The sequence below is a fragment of the Delphinus delphis genome, chromosome 1 (genome assembly GCF_949987515.2).
Source record: "Delphinus delphis chromosome 1, mDelDel1.2, whole genome shotgun sequence".
Classification (NCBI taxonomy): Eukaryota; Metazoa; Chordata; class Mammalia; order Artiodactyla; family Delphinidae; genus Delphinus; species Delphinus delphis.
Window position 1 is genome coordinate 127800410 of NC_082683.1, and position 27862 is coordinate 127828271.

At 35.9% G+C, this 27862-nt stretch overlaps 1 protein-coding gene and 1 long non-coding RNA gene across 3 annotated transcripts in view; one reads left to right on the forward strand and one right to left on the reverse strand.

The window, feature by feature from the left end:
• Nucleotides 1-27862, forward strand: part of DNM3 (dynamin 3) — a 544460-nt gene that overhangs the window by 290497 nt on the left and 226101 nt on the right. For both annotated transcript variants that reach the window (XM_060009515.1, XM_060009525.1), the window contains exon 14: nt 230-343. In XM_060009515.1, coding sequence (XP_059865498.1) covers nt 230-343 — 114 coding nt within the window. The remainder of the gene's footprint in view (nt 1-229; nt 344-27862) is intronic.
• LOC132423586 (uncharacterized) lies at nt 10296-16550 on the reverse strand. The gene is made up of 5 exons (XR_009519013.1): nt 16354-16550; nt 16066-16137; nt 13839-13913; nt 12190-12306; nt 10296-10655 (listed from the first exon to the last, which is right to left on the reverse strand). It is a non-coding gene; the product is annotated as an uncharacterized lncRNA (long non-coding RNA).

The following is a 27862-nucleotide window of genomic DNA, read 5'->3' on the forward strand; positions in this document are numbered from 1 at the left end:
CCAGGGCTTGAACCTGTGTTCCCTGCATTGGCAGGCAGATTCTTAACCACTGCGCCACCAGGGAACCATGAAGATATATTATTCTGAATAGTTTAATAGAAGGTGAGCTTTGAGGGAACAATGCTATTCTTATTGTAACTTGTATCTTGTTTTTAACTTAGTGCAAACGTGCATTCCCCATGGGCTCATGTTAAATTAAACGTCTCTGCTGATCTGTGCTCTCTTGAAGGTGATTCGCAAGGGATGGCTAACCATCAGCAACATTGGCATCATGAAAGGAGGCTCCAAGGGATACTGGTTCGTCCTTACTGCTGAAAGCTTATCCTGGTACAAAGATGATGAGGTGAGCCACAGAAGTGACAGAATTTTTAAAATTAAAATGTTTCTCTTTCAAATTAATTGATAGTATTGTGATATACAATTTTAAGGCACCAGTGGTTTTTTTTCAGTAAGACTTAGCTTGGGATGTTTGAAGAAGCACTGTTTTTTCCTCATAGATTTAAAATTTTACGATAGTCCCCTCAAATATCTTTTATTTGTAGTCACATTTATTTCCCTGAAGAAATGGAGTTAGGGATCCTTCTTTGTAATAATGGCAAGGTAGTGATATAGTGAAAGCGATTTTCATTCAATAATGTGTTGAAAATACTCAAGATAATAGAGCATCGTAAGAGCAAAGTTAATAGCAGTGATGCAGAGTTAATAAAGCATTTTGGAATTGTTGCTGTGACATCTGTCTCAAATGACAGGCTTTTGAAAATGTCCAAATCACTAGTCTTCAAGTGAGTACTAGATAATTGTTTATACAAATTTTTTCTTTGAGAATTTGATATCTATGTAAAAGCATGAATTATGATAATTATGGTGTTCTGGTTCATGTTAGATGTTAATAATATTGGGCCTGTGACTTATTACTCATTTAAGTCTGATAGAAAAGCACACACAAAAAAATCAGTCTTACAGAGCCATTAAAGTGCTATAAAGTGATACTGGTAAATTTGGGAGGGCACGGATGGAAATTAAGCAGTGTTTTGGAAATTTTAATAGCTCTGGTCTGACTTGAGAAATTTGGGGGGCTTATAATGCAGCATGCAAACATTGGATAAGAATACTCTGTGATAGCAAAACTATATACAGGTGAGATTGTGTCAGTTGTATTTGGTTATAAAAGGCACGCGTTTCAGAGTTAAAAGTCCTTCCGCTCTTGGCTTGATATCTTCTGAAAGCACTGCAAGGTGCTTTTGTAAATTGTTGGAGGAAAAACTTCATGTCCTATGTAGTTCTTTCTTTTTCCTAAATGCTTTGTGCAAATAATGTGTTTAATAAATATCAGATGATCAGTTGATGGGCACTAAATTTTCTGCAGTAAAGGAAATCAGATCTTATAGAAAGGTCCAAAGAAAATTTCTACTCAAAAGCTTTATTTCAAATTTTTGTCACATATTTTAATGACTTCAGTCAAACGTGGAATTGGTTGTTGTGAGTCTGAGGATTAGCATTGGTTTCTTTCCTGTGCTGGCTGCTTAGATCTCTCTCTCATTCTGTGGAAGCTCCAGTGTTTAAAGGCAACAGCCTCAGGAGCTCTGAGATGCCTTTCTAGATATAAACATCAGTAATTACATAATCTTCTTTTGTATTCAGTTGCCCTACTAGATCTTCTCTTAGATGCATTTTGTTTACAAGTATTTGTTTACAAGTGTTCACAAGTAGGTGATCATGTATGTACACTTAAATACATATTGGTCTATGGACCATTCTCAGTTATTCTAGGCAAAGCAAAAGATTTTGCTGAGGAATCATGTTAGTAATAGCTAGTGTTTTATATTTATTAATTAAGGCATTTAATCCACATTACAACCATAAGGATAGGTACTATTATTATCCCCATTTTTCAGGTGAGTAAATGAAGAAAAAACACAACCTTTCAAAAAGTCATTTCTATAGGACTCAGTTTTCCTTATGGTAGAACACTTGGTGTTGGTGAGGATAACTAACTTGCCAAGGTCTCATAGCTACTTGGTAGCAAAGCAGAAATTTGAACACACGCTGTCTGGCTCCAGAGCTTAGGACTTCAACCACAAATGGAGGCAAGAATCTCCGAGGTGCTGGAGTTTTCCAAGTCAACCTCATCCCACAGAGGATTTATTAAGATGAGTACCAGGCATCCCAGCATTGACCTCTCCCTGAGTGTTAGTATCAGGGGCCCTGAAGACTCTGGGATTAGCCACTGCTGTCGGAGTATGGCTTTAGGGTTTCTGAAACAAGCCTGTTGGAAGGCACATGATGCTCCCTGTAGGGAAGGAAGAGGCTTTGAGAGCTTGGTGAGCTCATGGTCACCAGTCAGCCCTTTCTCTCTGCTATAAATTCAGAAAAAATTTTTACAAAATCTCTGCTGCTGAAGCTCCCTCATGAGCACTTGGTTACCATAGATAGAAAATACATGTGTGCAGTTATAATATTAACCAAGTGCCAGAGAACATTTTATTAAAGGTATGTGTGTGGAAGGTGGTGGGCTGTGTGTGTGTGTTGGGTGGGAAGGGTAGGTCATAATGACCCTTAAAATAGATTGGACTGATTTAGATGAAAAAAGTTTAGAAAAGGGTTGTTTTCTTAGTTTAGATCATTTTAAGAAAGGGAAAACGACAGATGAGGATGCTGCTCTATGGAGCTAACAAGTAGGCTAACAACAATACAATATCGGATAGTAAGTGCCCTGAAGAAAATAGGTCAGTGAGCTAAAAACTGACGGGGGAGGGACTTTTAGATTGAGTGTTTGCGAAGAAGTAACATTGGAGCAGAGACTGGAATGACGAACTGTGTAGAAGATTATGTTGAAGAACATTCCAGGGTGGCAGTGGGCAGGAAGCTTATGGCTGAGGTGGAGGAGGAGAAGGAGAGAGAAGTAGGAAATATAGAATCAGAGGTACCTTGTCAGGCCAATGATTTGGATTTTATTCCAAGGATAATTGAAAACCATTGGCCTGTGTCAATAGGATGTGACCTGATTGGATTTACGTTTTAGAAGGATCAGTCTGGCTGCTGGGTTGGGCATGATTTGTGGGATGGAATGTGTGTGTGGATGGAGTTGGGGTGGCAAGAATAGAAGAAGGGAGACCAGCTAGCAGACTGTATCAGTGGTTCAGGCAAGAGAAGATGGTGGCTTGTACTGGCTGGAGAGGAGAGCTCAAGTTCAGGGTAAAGCAAACTGATGGGCCACATACAGCTACACTGTAGTCATTAGCTACTGTTTCTCATGAAAAACTCTGCTCAAGAAACCAGATAGGAAATTTTCCGAATAGTAATGCCTGACTCATGACCCCTGTCTTCAAAGTATGTGTCAGTGGGGCAGAGCCTTTTCTCCCTGAAGCCATCCTCATTCATCCCCACCTTACCACCCCTTGGTAACCACCACTCTGGTTCACCATCCTGCTCCATTTCTATTGCCAGCACTTCCTACCACCACAGACCACCTCTGAGCCTGCGGGCAGGGCAGAAGGGAGGGGTCAGCACTGTTCCTTGCTCTTTACCAGTATTCAACTAATAGTTATTAGCGTCTGCTGGGAGCCAAGGCTGGAAGGGAGGGTATGGGGAAAGGAGGTCAGAAGAAATGTCAAGAGGGTGGGGCTTAGAGGTAATGAATTTTCTTTGGCCCCTTGAATTTGTACCCTGAATACCCATCCTTTATTAACAGTGTTTTAAATGATGCTTAGATTTCATACATGCCTTGCTGTCATAGTTTAACTATGCTTCTGGATATGGATTAAAGATGCTTCTATGGGCAACCTTGAAAACCCCAAATTTACAATTTTCCTTTGTGAAAATAAGCATGAGTCCTTACCCAACTTTTGGAGTCAGTTTGTTGGTAAGTTGAGTGCTTGTACTTTGTTCCCATGGTATCTGTCACATCAGCATCTACACACTTTGGAAATCCTGTTACATAGCAATTTATCTCTCTTAGTCAAGCAAGTGTGACACCATAAATATTATTAGGTTAGTTATAGATTTATCATTTATTTAATAATTTATATTCAGATTTTCATAGAGAATTGTTATTTGTTTCTATGTTCTTTCATCTTCCTGCTTTCTTGTGTAATTAGACTGGTATGTTTTCATTACAATCTAATTGGCTGTTGAATAAATAGCATATTATGGCACATGAATAGATATGGTTTTATTTAACTTTTGACAGGTTTGTAATAAATATAAATGACTTATGAAATGTATTTGTGATTAAAGAACAATGGTTCAAACTGTTTTCAAGATGCGATTAATTGAACAAAAGACCCTGTAGACCATATGCTTGGTGCAATGAAAAGGGTGAGGTGCTGGAGGATGTGAATTTGCTACGACTAACTGCCAGTGTTGGAACAAGTCAGACTTCTCTGAGCCTCAGTTTTAGCTTATCAAATGGGGACTGTTGCTGACCAAATCACCTCAAAGGGAGTTTGTAGGACTCTAAGAAATCGTATATTAACAAGTGCATTTATAATCTTTTAGGCATCACATTTATATATTTATTCTTGTCGTCTCAAGTAATACTATGCCCTCCTACAATAATGTCATTCTTTCACTCACATGTCTTCTAATTTCCAATTTGGTCATTTCATTTTGTGAGATAGGATGTATGGGATCTGGGATTTTTCAGCAGACAATGGTAAGATTCAGGCAGTAAAATGGAACTCAGATCCTGTTCCTTCAGTGGGACTTTTCTATGCTGCCTCCTCACCAGCCTATGGGTTAGAGATGATAATATCAAACTATGTGATTTCCTATCCAAACTGGCAAAGGCAATAGCATGATAACCCTGTGTAATAATTTTAAGCTAGAGTTGGCATGATGGTAATAATAGGTCCCCATCATTTTTCCTGCTTTCTCCCCATCCTTAATATAACTATCCTCCCTACCCTTAAATCTTAGATGGGTTCGTGAACACGCTCAGACATCTGTGGACCTCATGTTTTGAACCATTATTCTACATTACAGTAATGTTATCTGTAATGTTACTGACAGATGATCTTAATGGAAAGGTTTCCACCTGTGTCCCAGGCAGTGTTATTTCAATGTGTTATCTTCAGAGAATCTATATAATACAAAGTGGTTATGGAAAACATAATTAATCTATGTACTTGACTATATGTTATCCTTTAGCATTACTCAAAAATTGGGGCTTTCTGCAACACGAAAATAAATAGACCATCTTGTACGTGGTTAGATAGTTTATAACTAATCACCAAGGGGATTTACCCAAACCTGGCTGTCCTTCCAAATCATACTCCAGTACCCCAGACTCTGAAATTCTGTACAAAAGTGGCTCTGAATGCATTTCTAGGGGTTGCATAGACCTCTTCCTGGGTCCATCCTCTCCAGAGCATTCTGTCATTGTGCATACCCCAAGTCAAGGGGGAACTGTTTATGGGGGTGAGGACAGAGCTTGGACATGCAGAATTGTGTGTCCACATATATCCCTTGGGATCTTGGATGAATGAGACTCAGCTCCTTTGATTTCTATCAAAATAATAATATAAAGATATTTGTAGTACTTATATTTACTAAGGATTTGAGGAAGAAATACAGCAATTCAAACAACCTCAAATAGCATATTAGATAACCCTCTGCACAGCAGTTTTTAACTAGTGGGCACTGGGTGTGTCACTGGCAGCTCTAGCCATGTGCTGGCCCAGCCCAAGGAAAGTACATAGGCTTCTCTCTTTCTCTTCCCCTTCACATCTCTCCCCTCAGTGCTGTCAGTCTGGATTGCCCCAAACTCAAGGTGTTTACTCATTCTTTTATGTACATCCACTCAGCTCTTCTTAGCATCTAGTCCAGCCTTCATTTCAGGCTCACCTTTGTATATCCAAATTAGTCAAAATGCTCAACCAAGCCAAATGGACTTTCAGTTAACAAGATGCTCCCTAGTTCTAAAGTAATTGTGGTTGTAAAAAATATCTCTGTTATTCATTCTACCTGCTTAAGCTCATGAAGGCCAGCTTTCAATCTGAATGATGATCTTGATGAAGATCATCATGATAATGGTTAACATTTATTATTTATAATAAAGTTTATCAGGCACTGAACTAAGTCAATACTTTATTTACATTCTCCATTTTAGAAATGAAGATTGAGACTCAAAGAGACTAATTCAGCCAGCTACTAAGTATCCGTGCTGTGCTCTTAATCACCTGAACATTTCCCAACAAATATATTCTGAGCACCTGTTATGTACCAGACACTATCCTAATCACTAAGGATAAAGTGGTTAGCAAAGTACCCACCCTTATGAAGGATATTTTCTGATAAAGAAAACATAAACAATCAGGAACAACTATGAGATTCAGATTACAAACTGTGAATAAGATAAATCCAATGATGTGTTTGACTTAAGGAGTATCTGGGATGGTAATCACAGCATGGGGGGACATTAAACTGAGTGGTGAGAGAAAGTTTGTGTTAATGCCTAAGGCAAGATAGAGCCTGATGAATGTAAGAAACTGAACTTAGGCCACTGTGACTGGAACAAATAGAGAAAAGGACTCTATAAAGATTAAGGATTTTGATCCAAAGAATGATGAGAAGCCTTTGAAGTTTTTAAGCTGAAGAGTCACATAATAGGATTTGAAAGTTTTATAGATCTTTGTGATTGCTTTGTAGAGACTGGATTGGAGGAGGACAAAACTGAATTGGGGAGTTGTAGAAAGCCATTGCTGTGGTATACATAAGAGATAATGGTAGCTTGGGCTGGATGGGTTGAGGGAAATTGATAGAAATGGATGAATTTAAGAGATTTTTTCAAAAGGAGAAAATTGACAAAACTCATCACACGTGTTAAGTATTGGTTGAATGCTTTTAAGTTCCTGCTGAACTGTAAGCTTCTTGAGCCCAGGAGCCACTGTCTTGTTCCATGTTCTACCACCAGTAGACATGGCTCTGAGAGGTGACGCTAAGTAAATATTGACCAAGTGAAGATGTGATTGAGCAAATAAATAATTAAGTGCAGCATAGTAATTCATCATGTCCTGGTATCACAAGTGGCTAAACCAAATTATTGAATTACAGGGTAAAATTACCCTTAGATGTAGATTGTCTTAAAATTTTCTTAAGTTTCATGATTGAAGGTTAATGGATTTTTTTTCCCTCTGACTATATGACTTCCTGGATTGAAGATAATTTAAGCAGAAAATAAATTTCCCAGTGTCATTTTCATACATTATAAATATATTTTGCACAGTTCTTTTTTTTTACATCTTTATTGGAGTATAATTGCTTTACAATGTTGTGTTAGTTTCTGCTATATAACAAAGTGAATCAGTTATATGTATACATGTATCCCCAATCCCCTCCCTCTTGAGCCTCCCTCCCACCCCTCTAAGTGGTCACAAAGCACAAGCTGATCTCCCTGTTGCACAGTTCTTTGGAGGGATTTAGAAAAGGGCAAGGCATTGGAATAAAATAGAAACTATCATTTCAAAAAGATTGTGGATTTAGATAGCTCTACATTAATCTTTAAAATCAGATTTGAAAAAAAAATGTGATGGCTTTTATTTAAATTATTCCAAAATACAAAATTTAAAAGAATAGAATATTCTGATTCAAGGAGAAAAGAGTCTTATTTTTCTTAGTATCAATGAGAAATGTGTAAATGGTAGTTGAAATCTCTGAAAAAAAAGGGATTGCTAGTTTATGAACAATGATAGTACATAGCCAATATTTATTCCATTTAGGTAGTCCAACATGAAGATTAAAATCATAATGGAATACTCCTAGGAAAGTAGGGTAATTCAACAGAAGCATTTCCAGTGGAAATGTACTAACCTTACAGTATTGAAGAAAATCCAAAATCTGCATTGAAATAAGGACATTCTTTGGACTCAAAAAATTACAGGCCTCATTTTTGTGGGTTGATGTGTTTGGAAAGCTTGATAAGGAGATTATATAATTCCCTTATAGGGATATTTACTTAGTATTGTTTTTATTATGTAACTGTAACAGATGACACATGTAACTTTGGTAATAGGAAACGAAGTGACAGCTATGTCCCTGGATGGTGAAAGTTGTGAGACGGAGAAGTTATAGAAATCTTCAGCTCCTTCCATTTGCACTTAGACTTTCAAGATTCTGTTTCCTGTTAGGTCCGCATGCTCCCTGTGATGAGGTCAGGATTGACCCTGTGAACACTAGTCACACTCCTTGCTGAGTTGTTTTAGTTAGCCAAAATTTAGATATTTTTTATTTTAAAAAAGTCTCAATAAATATTAAACTTTAAAACATTTATGTTACTTTAAATTCTTCATGATCATAGTTGTGCATGTGCTTTTTCATATACATAAGCTATCTTGTGTTATGCTTTTTAATGTGGGATTATTTCATGTAAACATTTCCAAGTTCTAGAATTATGCAAAGATTTATACTTTTGAAAAACATATTCAACAAACCATAATGGTAAATGCTATTTCAAATTTATTAAAAATACTTATAAACCCACACCCATTCCCTCATATGTATTATTTGTTGTACTCAGAAGTTTATATTGGAAGAAAAATATTACCCTTTATATTACCGTTTCCTGGAAGAGTAAAATTTTTAAATGTACCTCATTTAATGAATTTATATATATATATATATATATATATATATATATATAGGGCATTCTTTCAAGCTAAGTAAAAAGAATGTAATACCAATATGTTAACCTCATGTTTTAAGGGAAAATTATTTGAAACGTCATCCTGGAGTGGTTCACTACAGGATGACTGCGCTGGCCTGGCCTCCTTAGCTTTCCCTTTGGAGCTTGGTGTAATGGAACAGTCTCCTTTATGTTATGACCCAGCTATCGTGTCAGCCAGAGAGCTCTCAAGCACTGTCCTGGCACTGCCTTGCCGGGTCCAATAGGATGATCCATATGCAGACTCCTGTCGGAGGCATTTGCTACAGGTTGTATAAAGCATTTACAACTGGGTGATTTTATGCAAATATTGTGAGACATTTTTATATTGTCTTCCTGTTTATATTTTACATTTTGTGAACTATTGTTCAGGACTTTATTTGCTAGTCATGGGACTCTTCTTTAAGGTAAAAACCTTCATTTCATAATGTGTTTTGCAGTAGCATGTTTTAGCAGATGACATATTTCCTTAGGCCAGATTGTAAATGCAAGAATTTAGCCTTAATCATATTTTTACTTATTAGTTTTACCCAATCACTGTTTTTGTTTTTGTTGTTGTTTTTAAGAAACTATGGTGTCAGGTTTGGTAAAATATCAAATAATAATAAAAATTTTGAACCTCGGGGAGTTTTTATCCTTATGACTAAATCTTTCATTTTAAAAATGAAATATCTGAATAAAAATGATTTGCTTTAATCCAAAATATACACTTGAAATGTTTAGTTAGATTTAAAAAAGCAAAAATTTTGGGTAGCCTTGTGCAATATATTTTAAAGTTTGACCAGAATCTTTCTAAGAAAGATGAAAATTAATTTTAAATACTGAAGTTGACATGTTAGTGAACCAAACCAAAGTTGACAAATTTTTAATTTTACCCATCTCCCCATTTTTTACCCTTGAATATTTGAAATATTCATATAAACAAGCCAACCCTGATCATTTCACCCTAGTTCACAGTGTATAAAGTTTTGACATATCCTCAAAAGACATGGCAAAATTATACACTGCATATCCAGTAATAGCTTTCCTTGTTCTTTTTGAAAATAATTGAATTGCCTGAACATTTCAAGAGTTTGAAAATTTACAGTGAATGGAAGCATGTATTCCAAGTGAATGCATTGGCCCCGTAAATTCCACCCTTAGAACTGTACTTCCTTCTTAATTTCTTAATTTAACAATGGCAGTAATAAATCATGTACATCATGACATTTGGAAATATCGAAGCTTCAATTTCAGCTTTGTATATATCAAAAGAAGAGAGGCAAATATTTTAATACACTTGAAAATTATGTTGGAAATAAATACTCTTTTCACTGTGTTTTACCCAGGCCCAAACTGGCGGAGTTTGTTAACTCAAAATACATTATTCCCTGGAATATTATCTCTTCACTCTTTTTCTTTTCTTCATCTCTGTGTCTTAAAAAGTCATGATGATATAGAAAACTAAACTTAGTTTTTGGAGTAGAATTGTTAGAATCACTTATTCTGTCAAACATCAGACTGAGGTTATATTGTTTTGTTACATTCATTTTGGGGGTGCTGCTCAAAAGCTGTGTACAATAAATGTCAAGGGTAGTAATTTACTGACAACGATTAGGAAAAGAGAACTATAGAAAGCACAGGAACATTTTCAGAAATGGGTTTTATTATATTTCATAAGCACCACTCACTTTACTTTTGGTGGGTTTCAATATTTGAATCAAAAATAATAATAATACATAAGAGTTAAGAAACCAACAAATTAAAACCCCAGGCCCCCGCGCCCCTCATTTTGGTTGTAGCTCTTGGTGTAGATGCTATGGTGTGAGGGCTGCTTTCTTTCAATGGCTGGTTGTCATTCAGGCTGGGTTGTCATGTGACTGCCTGTCTGTGCCTGCTGTACAGGTGAGCGGATGTTCTGCACAGCAAGTGTAGACAGGCAGACACATGACAACTCCGTCCAGCCAGGCCCTTGGTTCCTTCAGGTTTCCTTTGCTCATGGGCAGATACAATCAGTCTGTTTTCCAGATTTGGTGATTTTGGAGGGTCAGGGGAAAGGGAGAAAAACACACAATAGAATTAAACATTAAAACATTATGGAACTAAAAACAAGTTAGACTTTTGACTTTATTCAGAAAGTACACTTATACATTCATTCCAAATGTGCTAACATGGATAATTGACAGAGCAGAAAACTCACATTGAAATTTTAAGGATAAAACAACAACAAAAAAGACTAAACACAAGGTTTATTCTTAAATCCAGTTCATATTACTACTGGCCCACATGCAGTCAGAGTTCAGAGTAATTGAACCAGATGTTTTTCCTCTTCACAAAACTCTGCATATTTTAAAACTGAAGTTAAAGATAAAGACTATGTTTATACATGTTTCTTGTAATAGGTAAGTACCATAATCTAGCCCATGAAAAAGAAACTTGTCATTTACATGGAAATGGCAGCCATTTTCAAAATAATCAATGAGCCTAATGTATTTGACAATGCAACAAACGGACTTTGGTATCTGATGCTTTGTTAGTTGGATTTTGACAAGGGGATGTATTTTTATCAATATTTTATTAAGCAACAGGAACTTATATAAATTTCTCATATTTTTTAATGCAAAGTTTTAAAGTATGGATTTGAAAACCAAATAAAAAGCAGTTGTGAGCTTAAGTTTTCTTCCTCTTAATTAACTACAGGGCTGTGCCATGAATCAAAAGGGTATAAACTAAAAAGTTGTTACCCACAGGGATGCTCACAATGTGTATTGGACATTGTTAGTGCAGCGCAGTTACAAAATAGTACCTTAAACACAGAAGAGAAAGCTTCATTTCGTATCTAAAAAGTAAAGCCAGACCTCTGGAAAATTTCCTTAAAATTCATATAAGAAAGAATTAATGTTGTTAAATATACAGTTAGAAAATTTAATTCTGGTGACTTGAGAATAATTCTACTGGTTATTTTAATATAAATGATCAATTCACTTCCGTAGAGGTATTTAACAAATTTCCCTGCCCTTTAAAAAATAAAATATCCAGATAGTCAAAATTCCAATAAATAGAATTTTAAAAAACAAAACAAAACCTTATTGTCCAAGGAATGTGTACTTAGGGATTTTTTCAAAGAATTTTAAGGAAAACAAGTAGTTTGTTATTTTCCTTTAATTGTAAAATTCTGAGAAAATAGCAAATAGAAAGTTTATGGAGAGCAAAATAGTTTTTAGAGACTGAAAAAAATGACAGTATTCTACACATCTGAACTTTTATGCAGTGATTAGATATGGTACAGTTTTAACAAAGAGTTGATAAATGCAACTTTCCATTTATTTATTTAATTTCAAAAAATAAATGTCAGATTCTGTTTCTGGTCATCACTTCTGAGTAGAGGACTTATTTTTTTTTCTTGACAGAATCAAAAACATCACTAAACTTGGCTGCTGTTTAAATAATTACAAGGCCAGAGTATGCAAAAACAAATACCTTAAGAAACTATTTTGTTATTGTTGCTGCATTCAGTGCAACAGAAAATATTTATGGAGTGATTCACTTACAAAGAGTATATTGGTGGAAATTTAAAATTATTGTAATTCTGTATAGCTTTCCCTCTCTCTCCCATAAATAATTTGATCCAGTTAACTCTGCTCAATTAAAGGAATGATGCATGCAACCTGAAAAAATAGAAAGAAATATTTGTGAGTTCATGTTATCCTTTAATATGAAGCAGTTCTATTAAACCAAGATACCCAATGTATTTGAGCCTGAAAAACCATAACTGTTTTTCAGGGGGGAAAAAATCTTGCTGAAAAATGATTTTATTCTACTCATAAGACTTTTGGACAATTTATGTTTCTAGTAGATTTTAAAAACACAATTTTAGTAAGTATGTGGCATATGCACACTTTTTGGTTATGTTGAACCTGATGGAAGACTGAAAAAACATTTAAGATTTTTTTCTATCTTCTAAACTGTACAGTAAATATTAATTCATTATCACTTAATATACTAGGTAAAATATAAAAAAGCTATTTATATTATTATCATACCATGTATTTTTTAATATGGTTATTACACCTCCTTTTTGTCTTTTGTTTATTATCTTAAGAAAGAAATGCAAAAATAGAATCATATTCTAAGTCTTCTACAGCAAAATTAAACCAAATCAACTCCAGAAAACTGGCTGTCACAGTTAAGTCAGGAAATTCAAAATTAAGATTTAATTATTTTCTTTAATTTACTTCTTTATCTCTATTTATTAAAACTGATAAAAATTCTTAATAAGAGATCTTCAAAAAATTGATAAATATTTCTACCTAAATAATTTGTAGCACACCGAGGTTAAAAAGGTAGAAGAAACCAAGTAAGAAAGTTTCAATCTTTACTCAGGAATTTCCTGTCTTTTCTTAGGTTAAAGCCTGACTTCTAGTTATTTTAAGCTGGGATTTATGAGTGATGGTCTCTTAGCTATTATTTAGACATTATTGAGATGGGTGGGATAGTCTCCTCAGAGAAGAGCAAATCTCTTGTAGAGTAATCAAAAGCTTTGGCTTCTCTTTAGTAAGGATGGACTCTGGTGGGTGAGTGAACTTTTCTACATTACCAAGTTGTATTTTCTTTTTATGTCCTATAACAGCTTTAAGACTTCAACCCGGGGAAAAAAAAAGGGGATGGGGGGAGAAAATTCCTTCATTAGGAGTTTTGTGCCTGAACTCTTTCCCACAAAGTGAAAAACTTGGGTGGTCTGTAGGGTGAGAGGTGGGGGTAGATAGTATATTTTGGTTTTTAAAAAATATAAACACATTATCTTGGCCGAAAGCTCAAATACCAAGCAGGAAGGACATTAAACCTATTAACTAATTGCAAGAAAGTGATCAGTGTGAAATTTCGTCCCACTGTAAATAAATTTTCTTTGGTTTTGAGATCTATGGCTTAAAAAAGCAGTGGGAGTTGAAAATGTAAATAAACTGTTTTATGTTGATCCTTTTCCAATTAAGAAATGATGGTGTTAAAGCTAAGGCTCTGAATTTCCTTCTCTTAGCGGAAAAATTTTTCATTTTAACTCAGTACCTGGTCTAACTTATCAATCACCATGCGCTAAAATGCAAAATAAACTACTAAGTTTCTATGAAGTACAGTTTGGACAGGCCTTGCAATTTTCTCTTTCTGACGATGTACAATATTTAATTTTAATACTTACACTTACCATTACATCCAGGGGTAGTTTTAGTAGAAGTTGTTCATTGTTGGTTAGTTTCCTCTGGAATAGATCCCATGATCCCTAAAACATTTGTATATTTCCTTACAAAGTAATATCAAAAGAAAGTTAAACATTATTCTAATTACTCTGGAAATAGATAAGGTTATTTTACGATATGTGTGTGTATACATGTTAGTATGTATACCAGCGCATAAACTACCATCCTTCCTTCAGTCAGCAGTGGTTTATAAAGTGAGCTTTTACTTTTGATTTTTAACTTAGTTCATGAATTTAAAAAGATGTACTATTCCTTCCCATTTGTTAAAAGCTTGCATTAAAAATGAGTTGCCAGGGCTCACTGAGCACGTGCAGGGGCTCCTCGGCTATCCCTTTTGCAAATTAATTCTTATGTTCCTACTCCTGTACTTATGCCAAGGACACCATCGGGTCCCCTCTGTCTCCAGACTAAAAGTAATCCTGAGGGAGAAAATAGGTGAGGAACCAGTGGGGGTTTGTTTCATTAAAACAAAAAGACCACTTAATATGAAGAAAGACATTTAAATTAAATAAACATGAAATTAAAGCAAGTTAGGAAATTCAGTTATTTCTATGGAGTAAAAAAACAAACAAAACCCCCAAATTTGAAAAATCTTAAATATTGCCAAAGTACCTTATAGCTATCTTCTTTAGTAACTATATCAATTAGTAAAAATATATTTCTTAAAAAAATAAGCTCCCATAAAGTTACCTAATAGATTTTTTCAATTTTCCTATGTAAAAAAAAACTATATAGAGTTTTAAAATCTTACTTGTTTTATAAAAAATAATTAATCTGGAAGCCTCCAAGATACAATAGAAGAAAAAAAAAAGGATGACATTGTATCATCTAACTGGAGAAAATAGCTAAAATAAATCCTTGCTTTTTATATTTTAACTAAAAACCATGAATAAAAGAGAAAACTTTTGTACCAGTTTTGGAATGATCAAAGGGGTAATTTTTAAAATAAATTGTCTTGACCAAAGATAACGTGGGGAATCTTTGGTAATAAAACGTTTTGCCAAAGAGAACTTGTGACAATGTTTGAATTGTTGTTGCAAAATGTATGATTTAGAAAAGGATTTGTTAAGGAACCAATGTAACTTTACAGAATTTAAAGGAGGACAAAAGGGGTTAGATTCACACAAAAGCCTAAAGAACAGATGTTTTCATTATATAGAATTGTTTGGGGGTAGATATAAATGGGGGTTGAGGCAGTAACATTTTTTTCCAGAACGTTCTTTAAGGAACCCATCTCTAAAGTTCAGCATGGATCATATTGCAACCCAGACTTTCTCTATTATTCTCTCTATTGGGATTTCATTCAGCTTGAGGGTTTTCCTCCCTCCCACCTTCCTCCCCCTCTCCCACCCTCCTTCACCCCCAGGACAGCTGGAAACTGACCAAAGAAAACTTTGCTTTCGTTTACAAATTCCTTTTTTATCAGTGGGTTTCTAGACAAAGTACCTTATCATTTTAAGTGCTCAGAGAAGTAGAAGCCTTGTAAAATATAGGCACGAGGGCTCAGCTGACCAGCAGTTATCAACCATTCTTGGATTTTTTAAAAAATGCAATACAGAGATATATATTGTGATATCTGAACATAGAGGTTTTTATTCTCCGATTATTTATTGCTGACTCAATAAGTTCTGGGTTGGTGCTCTTTTCTGGACCAGTCCCATCTGCATTGTCTGGTAGGCAAAAACTTGGCAGCCTCTTCTTTTATTGTTAGATACTATTATTTCTGATGTTTATATTATATAAAATTTAAGAAAAGCACTATTCAAGTAGCATTTTAATAATAGCAAGTATTCTTTGGGGCAAAATGGATTCAATCCTGGGATGCTAAAAGTTATACTACAGCCCTCATTCGAATAAGTTTTTAGGTCTCTGGATTATCAATTTCAACAATTGAAAACCAGCCTCATTAAATTATTCTTAAGTGTTTGGGGTGTGTTTCATATTTCATTTTGAAGTGGGAAAACCTTTAAACTTAAGAAAATAGTTAAACTCTTCAGAAATTGAATAACATCTAGTAAATCACTATGTACCACACATTGTTGCTCTTTTAAAATTAAATGCAGACCTATCTGTCATGCAGATACCTCAGTTTCTCTCACATGTGAAAGCAAATCATTGGCTCCCCACCTAGGCTCTCCTGGTCATAGCCCAGGTGAGCAGTCAAGAAGGCCTTACCCACAGGTCTTCCCTCGAGCAGTCCTTTCTCGGCAGTGTCCCGAGGGCTTCCTGGTCCCTACTGTGCAAAACCTGTGAAGAAAAACACTGTATATGAGATTCAAAAAAGGGGCAAACAAATGTCTTCTCCTCGGAAACAGCAACTTTTGTCCCCAGCTGTCCATGGCGTTGCTCTCCCTTGCCCAGTCTAACCAATGTGCAGACTACTGTACAACGGCATTGTCCTGAACAGGTAGTCTGAACACTGGGGCGACGGAGCAGGATCTCCAGAAGCTTCCATCTATGTACTTAAAATCCTCTCCGGTCTTTGGGAAAAAGGGGTTGCATTCGGCTTCCCCCCCTGAATTCTGCTGCCCCGACTGAGACTCAAGGGCTGTGATTTCCAGTCTTGACGTGGCACATTTGCTGCAGACTGGGGAACTGGCAATGAATTTAGGACCAGGAAAAGGGGGAGGGCTGGGCTGGAGAGTCCATATATGGGATGATGTCACCCTGGGGAGGTTTGGGTATGCGCTGTGCCGCTGGAGAGACCGCTAGAATCGCCTGCTCTCAGACATGGGTCTGTGCATAAAATGGTACCAGATGTTTTAGTGTAATGTTAAGCAGTCATTTCATCTTCAGGCCAGATTTTTTTCCTCAACTGGGCAGGAAGTGGGCCCCAGTATGGAAAAGCTGAAAAAAAAGAGTCGAGATGTACAGTTCTGCTGTGGCCAACTGAAAGTGAGTTAGTGTAGAAGTACAAATTTGCTGTCCGATCCAGGCTAGAAAAGTAATTTGAAGATAGAGGGTAGATAAAAAAGTAAACAGAAAGTTGAACTCTGGAAGCCAGAGCTCATTTGGAAACCTTTTTTGAGCTTTCCTGTGGTACTTTATTTTCTGGTAATTCACTCTTCAGAAAGGGCAGATAAGTTCTTTTTTTTTTTTTTCCTCTCTCTCTCTCTCTCTCTCTCTCTCTCTCTCTCCCTCTCCCTCTCCCTCTCCCTCCCTCCCTCCCTCCCTCCCTCCCTCTCTCTCTCTCTCTCTCTTTCCCTCCTCCTCCTGTCTGTTGGATCTGTCAGCGGCTTGCAGGCTGATCTAGACTTGAACAGTAATTATAGCAACTTCCTGAAAGTGAAGCCCCCATGAAAAGTCTGGAGAAATGTTCTTTGTCATGGCCTCTCCATGAGTAATTAGTTCCACATGTGGCCTTCCTCAGCTATTTTGGCTGGCTCTCTGAATGCTGTGCTATAGTTTGACCTAAAGAAACTTAAAAGTTTTGATTTCAAGCCTCCACTATGAAATAATGACTCTGGTCTCCTAACAAATTGCCTCTGGTAGATCCATGCTACTAGGTGCAGCACTGTTTTTCACTGGTAATTCCTGATTCTGTGTTAATACTTTTGTTTTAATGGTATTCTACTGCTTAGTTTCATCGCTGGTTAATTAAATCTGTTGAAATTTGCCAAGCACTGCTTGACAACATGTTATAACATAGATGCCAGTCTGCTGGCATCTACTTTTCTTCTTTTGGTGATGTTTTCAATTATATATACTGTTGCGTATTCTGATTATACAGCTCTCTGACTTCCACTCAATAGTATTCTGACTGAAGTTCGAGTTGCCTCAAACAAGAGCTTGATTAATAGCCCTTCTAGAGATCAAAATGTGAAAAAATTTCTAGGTAGCTTCCAAATTTAATTTGAGTAGCCAAACTAAGAAACTTAGAATTCTTTAAAGAATTACAGCCAAAGCAATTCATTTCTACTGACCTTCTGCAATACTTTTTAGAAGCAGAAAAATCTCTCTTTAAAATATGTTGGGTTGAATATTTCCAAAGGCTTCAAGTGAGAAGTGTCTTAAAGCATTTGCTTTTCATTAAATGTCTTCTCTTGAATTAACATACCATTAAAGTGTTCAAAAGTTATTATAAGCCCTGCTCACCTGGGGAGGAAGATTAAATAAGATAAAAATGAATTATCCAGCAGTTTAGGATGGAATTAAGAGATTAGCATTAGGCATATCATTCATAGAGAGATTTAACTCATAAATGGAAATTCAGAAGAATTACTTGATATCACTGTACTTCTGCCTCCATACTTGTGTTTTCAGGGCCTATTCCATAGTGGTTGAGCAAGCCCAGTGTGCCTCAACTCCTTTTTTCCCTGTCACTGCTTTACACTATTACATAATACTGGAAATATGCAAGTGTGACTATATACTACTTAATAGTCTTATTACATGTGGATACCAACTCTGTCTTTTTTGAGTATCTATATGTTTATTCAGGAATCATCATAGAGGAGCCATGAGCCAGTGGGACAATAGTCAGCCAGGAATCCAGCATTCCAGGTGTGGGCTTGTTCCTGCCACAAATAGTGAAAGCCTTTCCTCTGCCCTCTTCTATTTATACTGAGGAAACATGCCTTGGGAATTTTTGTAAGGCAGTTGAAAGGTGATTCTGATCAGCCTGCTCCATGATTTCATCTTAGTTCACACATCTATACTTTTTCAAACATAGGAGAGATCTGTTTCTCAAATAGGTGTTTTTATGACATTTTATTCAAGGAACTCAATTTTATACTTACCTTTACTGCTTTTGAAGCATTTTAAGTGATTTTCCTATGGAAACAACTGTAAAGGTTGTGTTTCCCTTAGCATATATGCCCATCTCATTGGGCTTCCAGGTGAGGAAAATGTTTTAGAGTTATCTTTCTTCCAAATAGTTCAACAAATATTTATTCTTGCCTGCTCATGTGCTAGTCACAAGGCCAGGGACGGACATTAAGGTGAAAAAGATATGATTCCTGCCCTCAAAGAGCTCACACTTACTTCTAATGTTAGGAATGCTAATCTGTGATCAAGTTCAATCTAAAAAGTCTGCCATGGCTTTATGGAAAGCCCTTGGCATTCACTTGGAAATGGCCTAAGGACTTTTCTATGTCTGTAAAGTTACCAGTTAAATATCTACAATGTGATGGGCTCTAAAAAGCAAAGTTAGACATGACAAAGGCTTGCCTTTGAGAACTAATGTTATTTACCTTGGTTATTTCAAAATGTATTGACCGAAGTGATTGTTTGAATCAATGGATGGTTTTGGGTGACTACAGAATTTGCTCTTTTTGGAAGTGACACGGATAGGAAACACTGTTTCAGTTATTTATCATTCCCAAGCTTGGCAAATTTTTATAATTTTAGAAATTCTCAAATTGAAACCAGGACTGAGTCTCGTTTCTATGTATTTATAAAGGAACAGTGTTACCAGTGTTTACAGTTAGAATATTTTGTGACATCCAGGTATGCATACTTCAGATAGTATTTATATAGCTTTAATTTTTTTGTTACAAGACAATGCATGAGCATTATAAAAGTTCAAATAATAGAAAGTATGTAAAGAAAAAGTTAATAATCTTTCCCTCCAACATCCTGACCCTCTCTGCTTTTTCAAATTAATGGTAACAGTTTGATGTGATTCCTTTTACCACCTTCTCAATGGTCATTTTATAGCTTCTTTATAGATGCCCAAATCCTTTCATATACAATGTATCCATTTCTTATAATAACCTTATGGGGGTAAATATTACCATCATTCCCATTTTATTGATGGTGAAATTGAGGCTCAGAGAGGTTAAGCATATTGCTTTGTGGAATTACAGTAAATAGAAGAACTCAAATTTTTCTAAGTCAAAGGCCTGTGCTCAGAAGCATATTGTCAGCCCATACAGATAAATTTTTTCCTCTACTGAATTTGTATAGCACTTACATTTCCTGTTAATAACTTGTCAATTATCTTCTGCCTTCTTTTAGTTTTATACTGAAATGTTCTTACTATTTCACATTATTTGGATTTTTTCCCCAAAATAGAATATGTTAATTGAAGGTAGGAATGAGGAATGGTGTCTTTATACTTTCTTTAACTAGTCTAAAGTAGGCCATTTAGTAAACTATCAAAGAATGAGTAAAAGCTACATAGTATGCATGTGTTTTCTGATCAAACATTTGTCATGATAATAATTCAAGAATTAAAGCTGTCTTATTTTTTATCTTAAATGGAAAACATGGTACAATTTTAACATTTATATATGTGTACTGCAGTTATGTATCAGATTGCACTGCTCTTTTAGAAATAGTTGTGAACATTGGGCCAGCCATATTTCCTTGCTTATTTTTGGGCTTCTAATCTTCTGGACGCATCCTGTGTAACTATCGGTCATACCATCTTGTGTGAAAAGCAGGATCTAACCAAGATGTAGTGTTTCCTCTCTTGTTGTTTTCTCCTTCCCAGTTTGTATTTGAGATAAAAATCTAGTTGACCCCAGTTCATTGCAAATTAGGGAAGATAGCCCCACTTAGTTTGGCTTTATGTTGTGTGGATTAGCACTTTTTTTTTTTTTTTAATTGGAGGCAATGCTGTCTTCTGATTGCCAGCATTTCCTATTTTGTCAGGGCCCGAAAGGACTGGGAAATTTGTTGTAGCAAAGCTTTCCCCTTTTCTCTCCTTCCCTGATTCTCAAACAAATGGCTGCCTACAGATCACTGCAGAGAAGTGCCTTCTTAGCCAGAGATGCAACATCAGAGGCTGTAAAATAGAGGAGAAATAGTCCAGAAGAGTTAACGGATTTTCTTTCAACAATTGAAAAAGAAGTTAGATTAGAACAGCTATAAATCATAAGCTTAATGCAACTGATTTTACAATCTTCAAAAAGCTTGCAAAAAGGCAAAGATTGTGAGAGAGTTGATTTTAAAACGTACATTTACTAATGCATGTTTTGTTTTGCCCGTCTCTAGAATTTCCATTGCTGAGTCTGTTTATTTAGAAATCAGCCCCTAACCAAAAGCAGTATATATTTTATGAACATTCTTTCCTCAAATCAATTGAGAAAGATAATGTTACGTCTTTGAGTTTTACTAACCACTGGCGTGCACAGCAGCCATTTCTATATTCCAGTAACATAATACATCCGGCAGACAAACCTTACAAACTCTGGCTCTATTGAAAACCAGTTGCATGAAGGTAAATATATGATTTATGACTCCAGTAAAATTTGAAGTACTGTCTTGAAATCTTTAGGGGGAAGCAAGATAAAGGGGTTAGAAAATTGGTGCTGGCCTTTTCAGGAGGATTTTAAGTGAGAGCGTACTAGGAATGCAGTCTGCTGCCTGCTTCAGCCCCCAAAAGCTGACGAGCATCATCTGAATGCTATGTACTATGGACTCTTATTGAATTCCACGTTACAATCAGACTTTAAAATGAGTATTGGCTCACTTGGACAAGAGAAATATGGTGTACTCGGGTCACTGACAATTTTAGAATATTGACTCCTGATGTCTTTTGGCATCACCAATAGTTTATTTCCTTTGTACGACTCAGAAACAAGCATGCGTGGTTTCAAAAAGGGAAAGAAAATCTGCATGTGCATCACATAAAGACTCAGAAAGCACGTTTTTGCAGGGGTAGAAAAAGTATCCTTTCTGTGGCTAGGGGTGCAAGTGAAGCATATTGGCTACAAGGAAATATGTGTGTGAAGAGAGCTTTCTGCTTTATCCAGGATACCTGCAATTATGCAGTAGATTGTTACAGAAGCTCCAAGTCTTTAAGTGATGATACACATACCTCCATAATACATGGCACAGTATCTTTATTTTAGGATTTATGATCTTTTGTTATATTCAGAAGGGAAACACAATTATTTGAATTGCTAAAAGGGTTAAATCCGACATAAATCTGTTTAGTTGAGAATATTATAGTTACCTTAACTGGCTTCCCAGTTCTGTTCATTCTCCAGAGAATTTATTTAAGGGATATATGAGACCATATTAAAATACTTCTATTCATGCCACCATGAGAATTTGCTTTACTTTTATAGACAAATGAAAGCACTTGGTGTATAAATTAGTCCATGTTGAAAGGTTATTTCCATGTTGCAAGTGACTATTAATCACATATCTTTATGAAAGCACTTATTTGCATATTAACCAAAAGTTGCTTCAATTTGCCATGCAGAATCAGATTATGTAACTTCATTGACTCCCAGGACTACAGTGCAAAAGTTGTAGAGAAAGGAAAGTGTACTGTTTTCCATTTTTAAATGTTTGTTTTGTTTCTTTTTAATTTTTTTTTTGACACTTATTTTATACCAGGCCTCCATGCTAGTTTTTCACATGTGATATAATTTAATCCAACAACCCCGAAAGGTAGGATTTCTCCAAGGCTGCAGATGAAGTGGAAGCAGGAGACAGTGCAGCATAAGGGTTTTGGAGCTGGAGGGCGTGGGTCTGAATCCTGTCTTCACAACTCATTATTTGGTGACCTTGGCAATCGTTTAACTACAGTATTCTGAGCTCCAGTTTTCTCATCTGTAAAATAGGGTTTCTCTGAGGACTAAAAGGGGTAATGTGTGAGAAAAGCTTGGATCAGGGCCTGGCGCACAGGAGGGCCTCATGCAGCTTAGGTACTGCTGGGAGGGCACAGGCAGGCCCCCACCTTGATTCAATTACTGATCGTCTATTCAAAACCAGGTCCTGTGACTCCAAAGCACAAGCAACAGCAAGTACTGTTCAGGAAGAAAGTGTTATTTTCCTCAAGGTGTTTATAATCTCATTGGGTAAATAAATCATCTGTGTGTAAAACAAGTAAAAATAGAAGAAAATACTTGATTCTGAAAGAAAGACAACAGGGTTTTTAAAAAACACTGTAGTGGGAGAGGCTCCTTAAGATAACCTTTTGGAGAATCTCTTTGAAAAGTCAGTAATGACCTTCCTCTCCTTTGAGTGTATCTGTTTTTATTATAGTTTTGCATGTATATATTAAAACACATGTGTTTACACATGCATAAACGTGTAAGTGCATCTATGTATATGTGTGTATATATACTTTGTAAATATTTATATAATTTATAAATATTTTTATATATCTATATCTATATATACTTTTAAACTAAACCAGATCTCTATATGAGAATTACCAACATCAAAATCAATTCTTTTCCCCTTTTAAAAGTTAAAGCACATGAATGTTTTTTGTAATCTTAGATGTTAGTTTTAGTGTGTGCACATTTCATTCTTTTTTTAAAAAATTGTGCCTGCCAGAGCTTTATAGCACCAGTTGAAGGTTAATAAGTGAAAATTAGGTAGTAAATGCCTTTGTAATTTTGCAAATGCAACATTTTAAGGGGATTGATTCCTCTACAGGTGGAGCTATCACTGACTGCATTTAAAAACTGCACGCACACTTTGTGTAGTATTGGTTTGGTTTTGTTTGGTAACAGTTTACTCCCAACCCTCCACCTTGTAACAAACAGTTTTCCTTCAGTGCATGCTGCTTCATTTCCATTTCATCTTAGTCTTTTCAAGAAAGAACTAGTCTTGGATTTTATTGGCTAGAATGGATTATGATTGCTTTTGAAATATTGGCTTGTTTTGTTGGGGAACTAGTAGTTTTTTAAATAGTTTGTTTTCTTCAAGGGATCTGGACTCCACTGAAAGTGTTTGAGGGTAGCCTTAGGTGCTGTCCGGCCCATTGTGTGCATCAACTCACTGGTGATGATGCTTAGAGTTCACTCTGCATTTTCAGGGCCTCATGAAATTATTACTGAGAAGCTCATCAAAGAACGAAAAGAACTTAAAGTTCTTTTTTTTTTTCCTTCAAGTTTTCTAAACAGAGAAAACAAGAACCAGAATAAGCTGTATAAGAGGAATCTTTTGATTTTTCTAAAAGTAAGTGCCTTCTGCCAGTAGTGGCGCCAGTGTGAAGATAGTTGTACTTACCTCCCTTATTTCATGATTTCAGTCCATGAAATTTTCAGTAGTACATTTCAATTGGTTAATTTTTAGAAAGTTGACTCCCTCATTTTTTTAACCATTAAAAAGGACAAGAAAGCTAATGGGAGTTTATTTTCCAGTAAATTTTGCCCTGCCTGTTTTCTAAATCAATCTTAATTTTAGTTCCACCTTTGCCTTCAGATCATAAAATAATTGGTGTTAGTCTCCCAATAATGCTCATACTGGTTATGAGCAATTAGGTTGGATCCAATTTGTTAAAGTTAATTCTAACTTTATTTTATTATTGTTTAATTTTATTTTGCTTCGACAGTATTTTGTATATTCAGACTCATTTAGATGAATGCCACTTCTGTTGCATTCCTATACTGTATCATTTTCAGTGCATTTGTCTGTTGTATGTATATGCAGGGTTTTCTGAATGTATCAAATTCCCCACTTTTTTTCTTTCTTTCTTTTTTTTTTTTTTTTTTTTGGCTTGGTTGTGCAGCTTGCAGGATCTTAGTTCCTGACCAGGGATCGAACCCATACCCCCTGCAATGGAAGCACGAAGGTCCTAACCACTGGACTACCAGGGAATTCCCCACTTAAAAACTATCATTCCCATGGTACATATTTCCTTCACATTAAGTATAGGAGACTTTTAGTGAGTTTTTTGTGTATGTGCATACTGATGGAATCTGTTTGGAAAGACCCTGTGAAAAACTGTTCTTTGTAAGATTTCCATAATACAGTTCTCTTTGCTTACCTACATCAATAGAAGTTTCAAATTAACATTTATAGTGAAACTGCTATAGCCAACTATAGCCAAGTTGCTCAGTGCCTAGAGCAGAAGATGTTTGGTGATTTAGTATTCATAGAGATTAAATTAATTGTATTTGATTTCAAAATTTCATCTTTCTTGTACAAATTACCCTTCTTTGAAGTTAATTTAAACCTTTGCTTTCTTGGATACAACTGAGGTATAAGAGAAGGAGTACCAAAATTGACTGATTCTAGTTCAGCTCTGCCATTTTCTCATTGGTCAAATGAGAGGTGGTTGGGAGGGGGTGCTTGGGAGCAGGTCTGATTTAGATAATATGACAAAATAAATTGGGATGTTTTTGAAGACTTTTTCAACAATTCATATAGCAACAGCTTGGAGAATTGTCACGGCACTGCCTTGGGGCCGGTGGTTGTGGCGCTTTAGCAGATACCATTTCCACCCTTGGTAACTTTTGTGGTGTTGCTGAATGTCTAAGGAGAGGAAGATCTGAGAATATTAGTTAAACTAGTTATTGCGTCAGAAGGCAGTGGTATGTGTTATTGTACCGTACTGTATCTCTACCAAAGTGATCGAAGGGCATTCAGGAGAATAGGCTTATTATTAACTTTTGTTCCTTTCTTCTCCTCCTCTTTCCTACTGTTCTGTCTTCCTTCTCTGCCCCTCCTCTGCTCAGTGTGAGACTTTCTGTAGCTCTTCCCTCTCCTCTCCACCCACAGTTCTTCCTGATTCTTCTTTAGGAAACAGAGTTGGAATTGAGCTACCAGTAAAAATATGTATTAGACTGTTTAATGAGATTTTGTTTTTTCTCCTTGAATTTTCAATCAGATAAATTTAATCCTGTGTATGCATTGCTTAAAAACAAATAGCTCCAAAACTAAACTAAATTGTTTTTATACTTCCTTGTGGCCTTTAAAATAATCTTCTTCACAGGCAGTGATTTTTTATTTTTTGGCCTCACCTCACGGCTTGCAGGATCTCAGTTCCCTGACCAGGGATTGAACCTGGGCCACGGAAGTGAAAGTGCCGAGTCCTAACCACTGGACCGCCAGAAAATTCCCCATACCATTTTGCTTTAAATTGGCTTTCTCATGGCTCCAGAGAATATTGCATATCAGGTATTTCCAGATAGCCTTATAGACCTCATTGTCCATTCCATTCATTCATCCATTTGTTGTTTGTGCTTTGCTGATTCTTCTCAAACTGTTGCTTGACTTGTTCTGGCATTTATGTCTCATCTTTTTCACTTGATTATAAACTTTTTGAGGGCAGGGGCCACACCTGTAGTTGCTATGTGCTGCACAATGGCTTCCCAAATGGAATCAGGCTAATAAACATATATTGATCAATCTGAGATTTTCCTGAACGTGAAGAGTCAAAGAAAGGAGATTCCTTCTTAAGTAAGAATCAAGGCCACCCAAAATCACCTTCCTAATTACATTTTTAACGTCTTTATTTACCTTTACAAAGACTTTAAATGTAAACTGCAATGCAGAACGCTATAATGCACAGGCCATTTGTAGTGCATTTGAGAGTGTGCTTAGAATGTGCCACAAAATGCTACAGATGCCATCTTACTTAAAAATCACTCAAGGAAGAATTTTTTAGATGAATGTCTGCTGGGAAACGACTGCCAGGAGAAATGTGGAAACCACATGAAATTCACTACATAAAGAAATCTGGTTTCCATTTCTGCACCACATTTTGTGCTAGCAGGAAGAAGATAAACAAGCTGTTTAAAACTAAAGTGAATAGCAAAGGGATTAAATTTTAAAATCCTGCATCGTAAATGTATTTTGGAATTTGTGAAATTTAATCCCATCACATAGGATCCTTTAGGAAGGGAGAAAATATGTTGAGTCTTCTAGTCTTAGATATCTCAGTGGAATGGATGAGTAATTTTGCTTCCTGTTGATGAGTAGTAATACTCTAACATTTGTCTTAGTTGAAATTAAAACGAAAGTCTCATTCTGGTTTTTGGTAAGCAGACATTCTTTTGAGAGTGAGAAAGGGAAGAAAGCAGAAAAACCCTCTTTTTTTGGTTAGTTTTAGATCATCCCTTTTAGGGATAGGGGAATTTTACTGTAGTGTTTTAATTTAGCTATGTAAAACTTGATACGAATAGGTGTATGGATGGGCTAGTTGGGAGTAGGAGGGTTCAACTGTTTTAATTTTCAGAAAAATATTCTGGAGATTCTTTTTTAAGTTTTCTATTTAGTAGCCCTTATATATTTATAATTTAATTAATAAATATAAATAATTTATAATTTATATAATTTAAATATATTATGAAGTTGGCATTTAAGGAAAAATAAACACGATTAAGATAAAGTAGATTGTGAATAATAAAAATATTAACATTTAAAATATAGAGACCAATCATTCAAGTTGTCATTTCCCTTTAATAAACGTGACCAGATCATACATACCCATGTTTAGGAGTAACACACCTGCATTTCTGAATTCAGTGGGCCTTGTGCTTTGAAAACAAACAAACAAACATGAGATCAAGGTTACAAAATCAAGTTGATTATATGCTTGAATAGATTAAAACTTTTCCTTTCACAACTTAATTTCCCACTTTATGTTGGAAAGGGAGGCTGAGTTGTTTAAGGTTTATTTTATATACTCTTATTTAACATGATGTTTTTTGGGGGTTTGTTTTGTTTTGCTTTTTACTATTTTAACTTCCAATCTGAAAACTTTTAGCTGGCTACACTTAATAACTAATACATAATTTGTCTAAGCCTACATTTATAGCCAAGGTGTCTTGTGTCCTTAGAAAGTGCTGTTTTTTAGATAAGATGTAAAAATAAACTTCCAGTCACTCCATTCATTTGTTCTCTCATTCACTCATTTACTCTGTAAACATTTATCAAACTTCTACTATGTTACAGACACTGTGCTGGAGATAAATAACATAAAACTCATGCCTTCTAGGAGTTTGTTTGAGATTACTTAAAGGGCAAAAACCATTGTTAAGGGCTTCTCTGGTGGCGCAATGGTTGAGAGTCCGCCTGCCGATGCAGGGGACACGGGTTCGTGCCCCGGTCCGGGAAGATCCCACATGCTGCGGAGCGGCTGGGCCCGTGAGCCATGGCTGCTGAGCCTGCGCGTCCGGAGCCTGTGCTCCGCAATGGGAGAGGCCACAGAGGTGAGAGAGGACCGCGCACCGCAAAACGAATAAACAAACAAAAAAAACCCATTGTTAAGACGAAAGAATGGTTTCAATCTTTTGGATAAATATATAGTTACAAAAATGCTCAGGTTTATCTAACA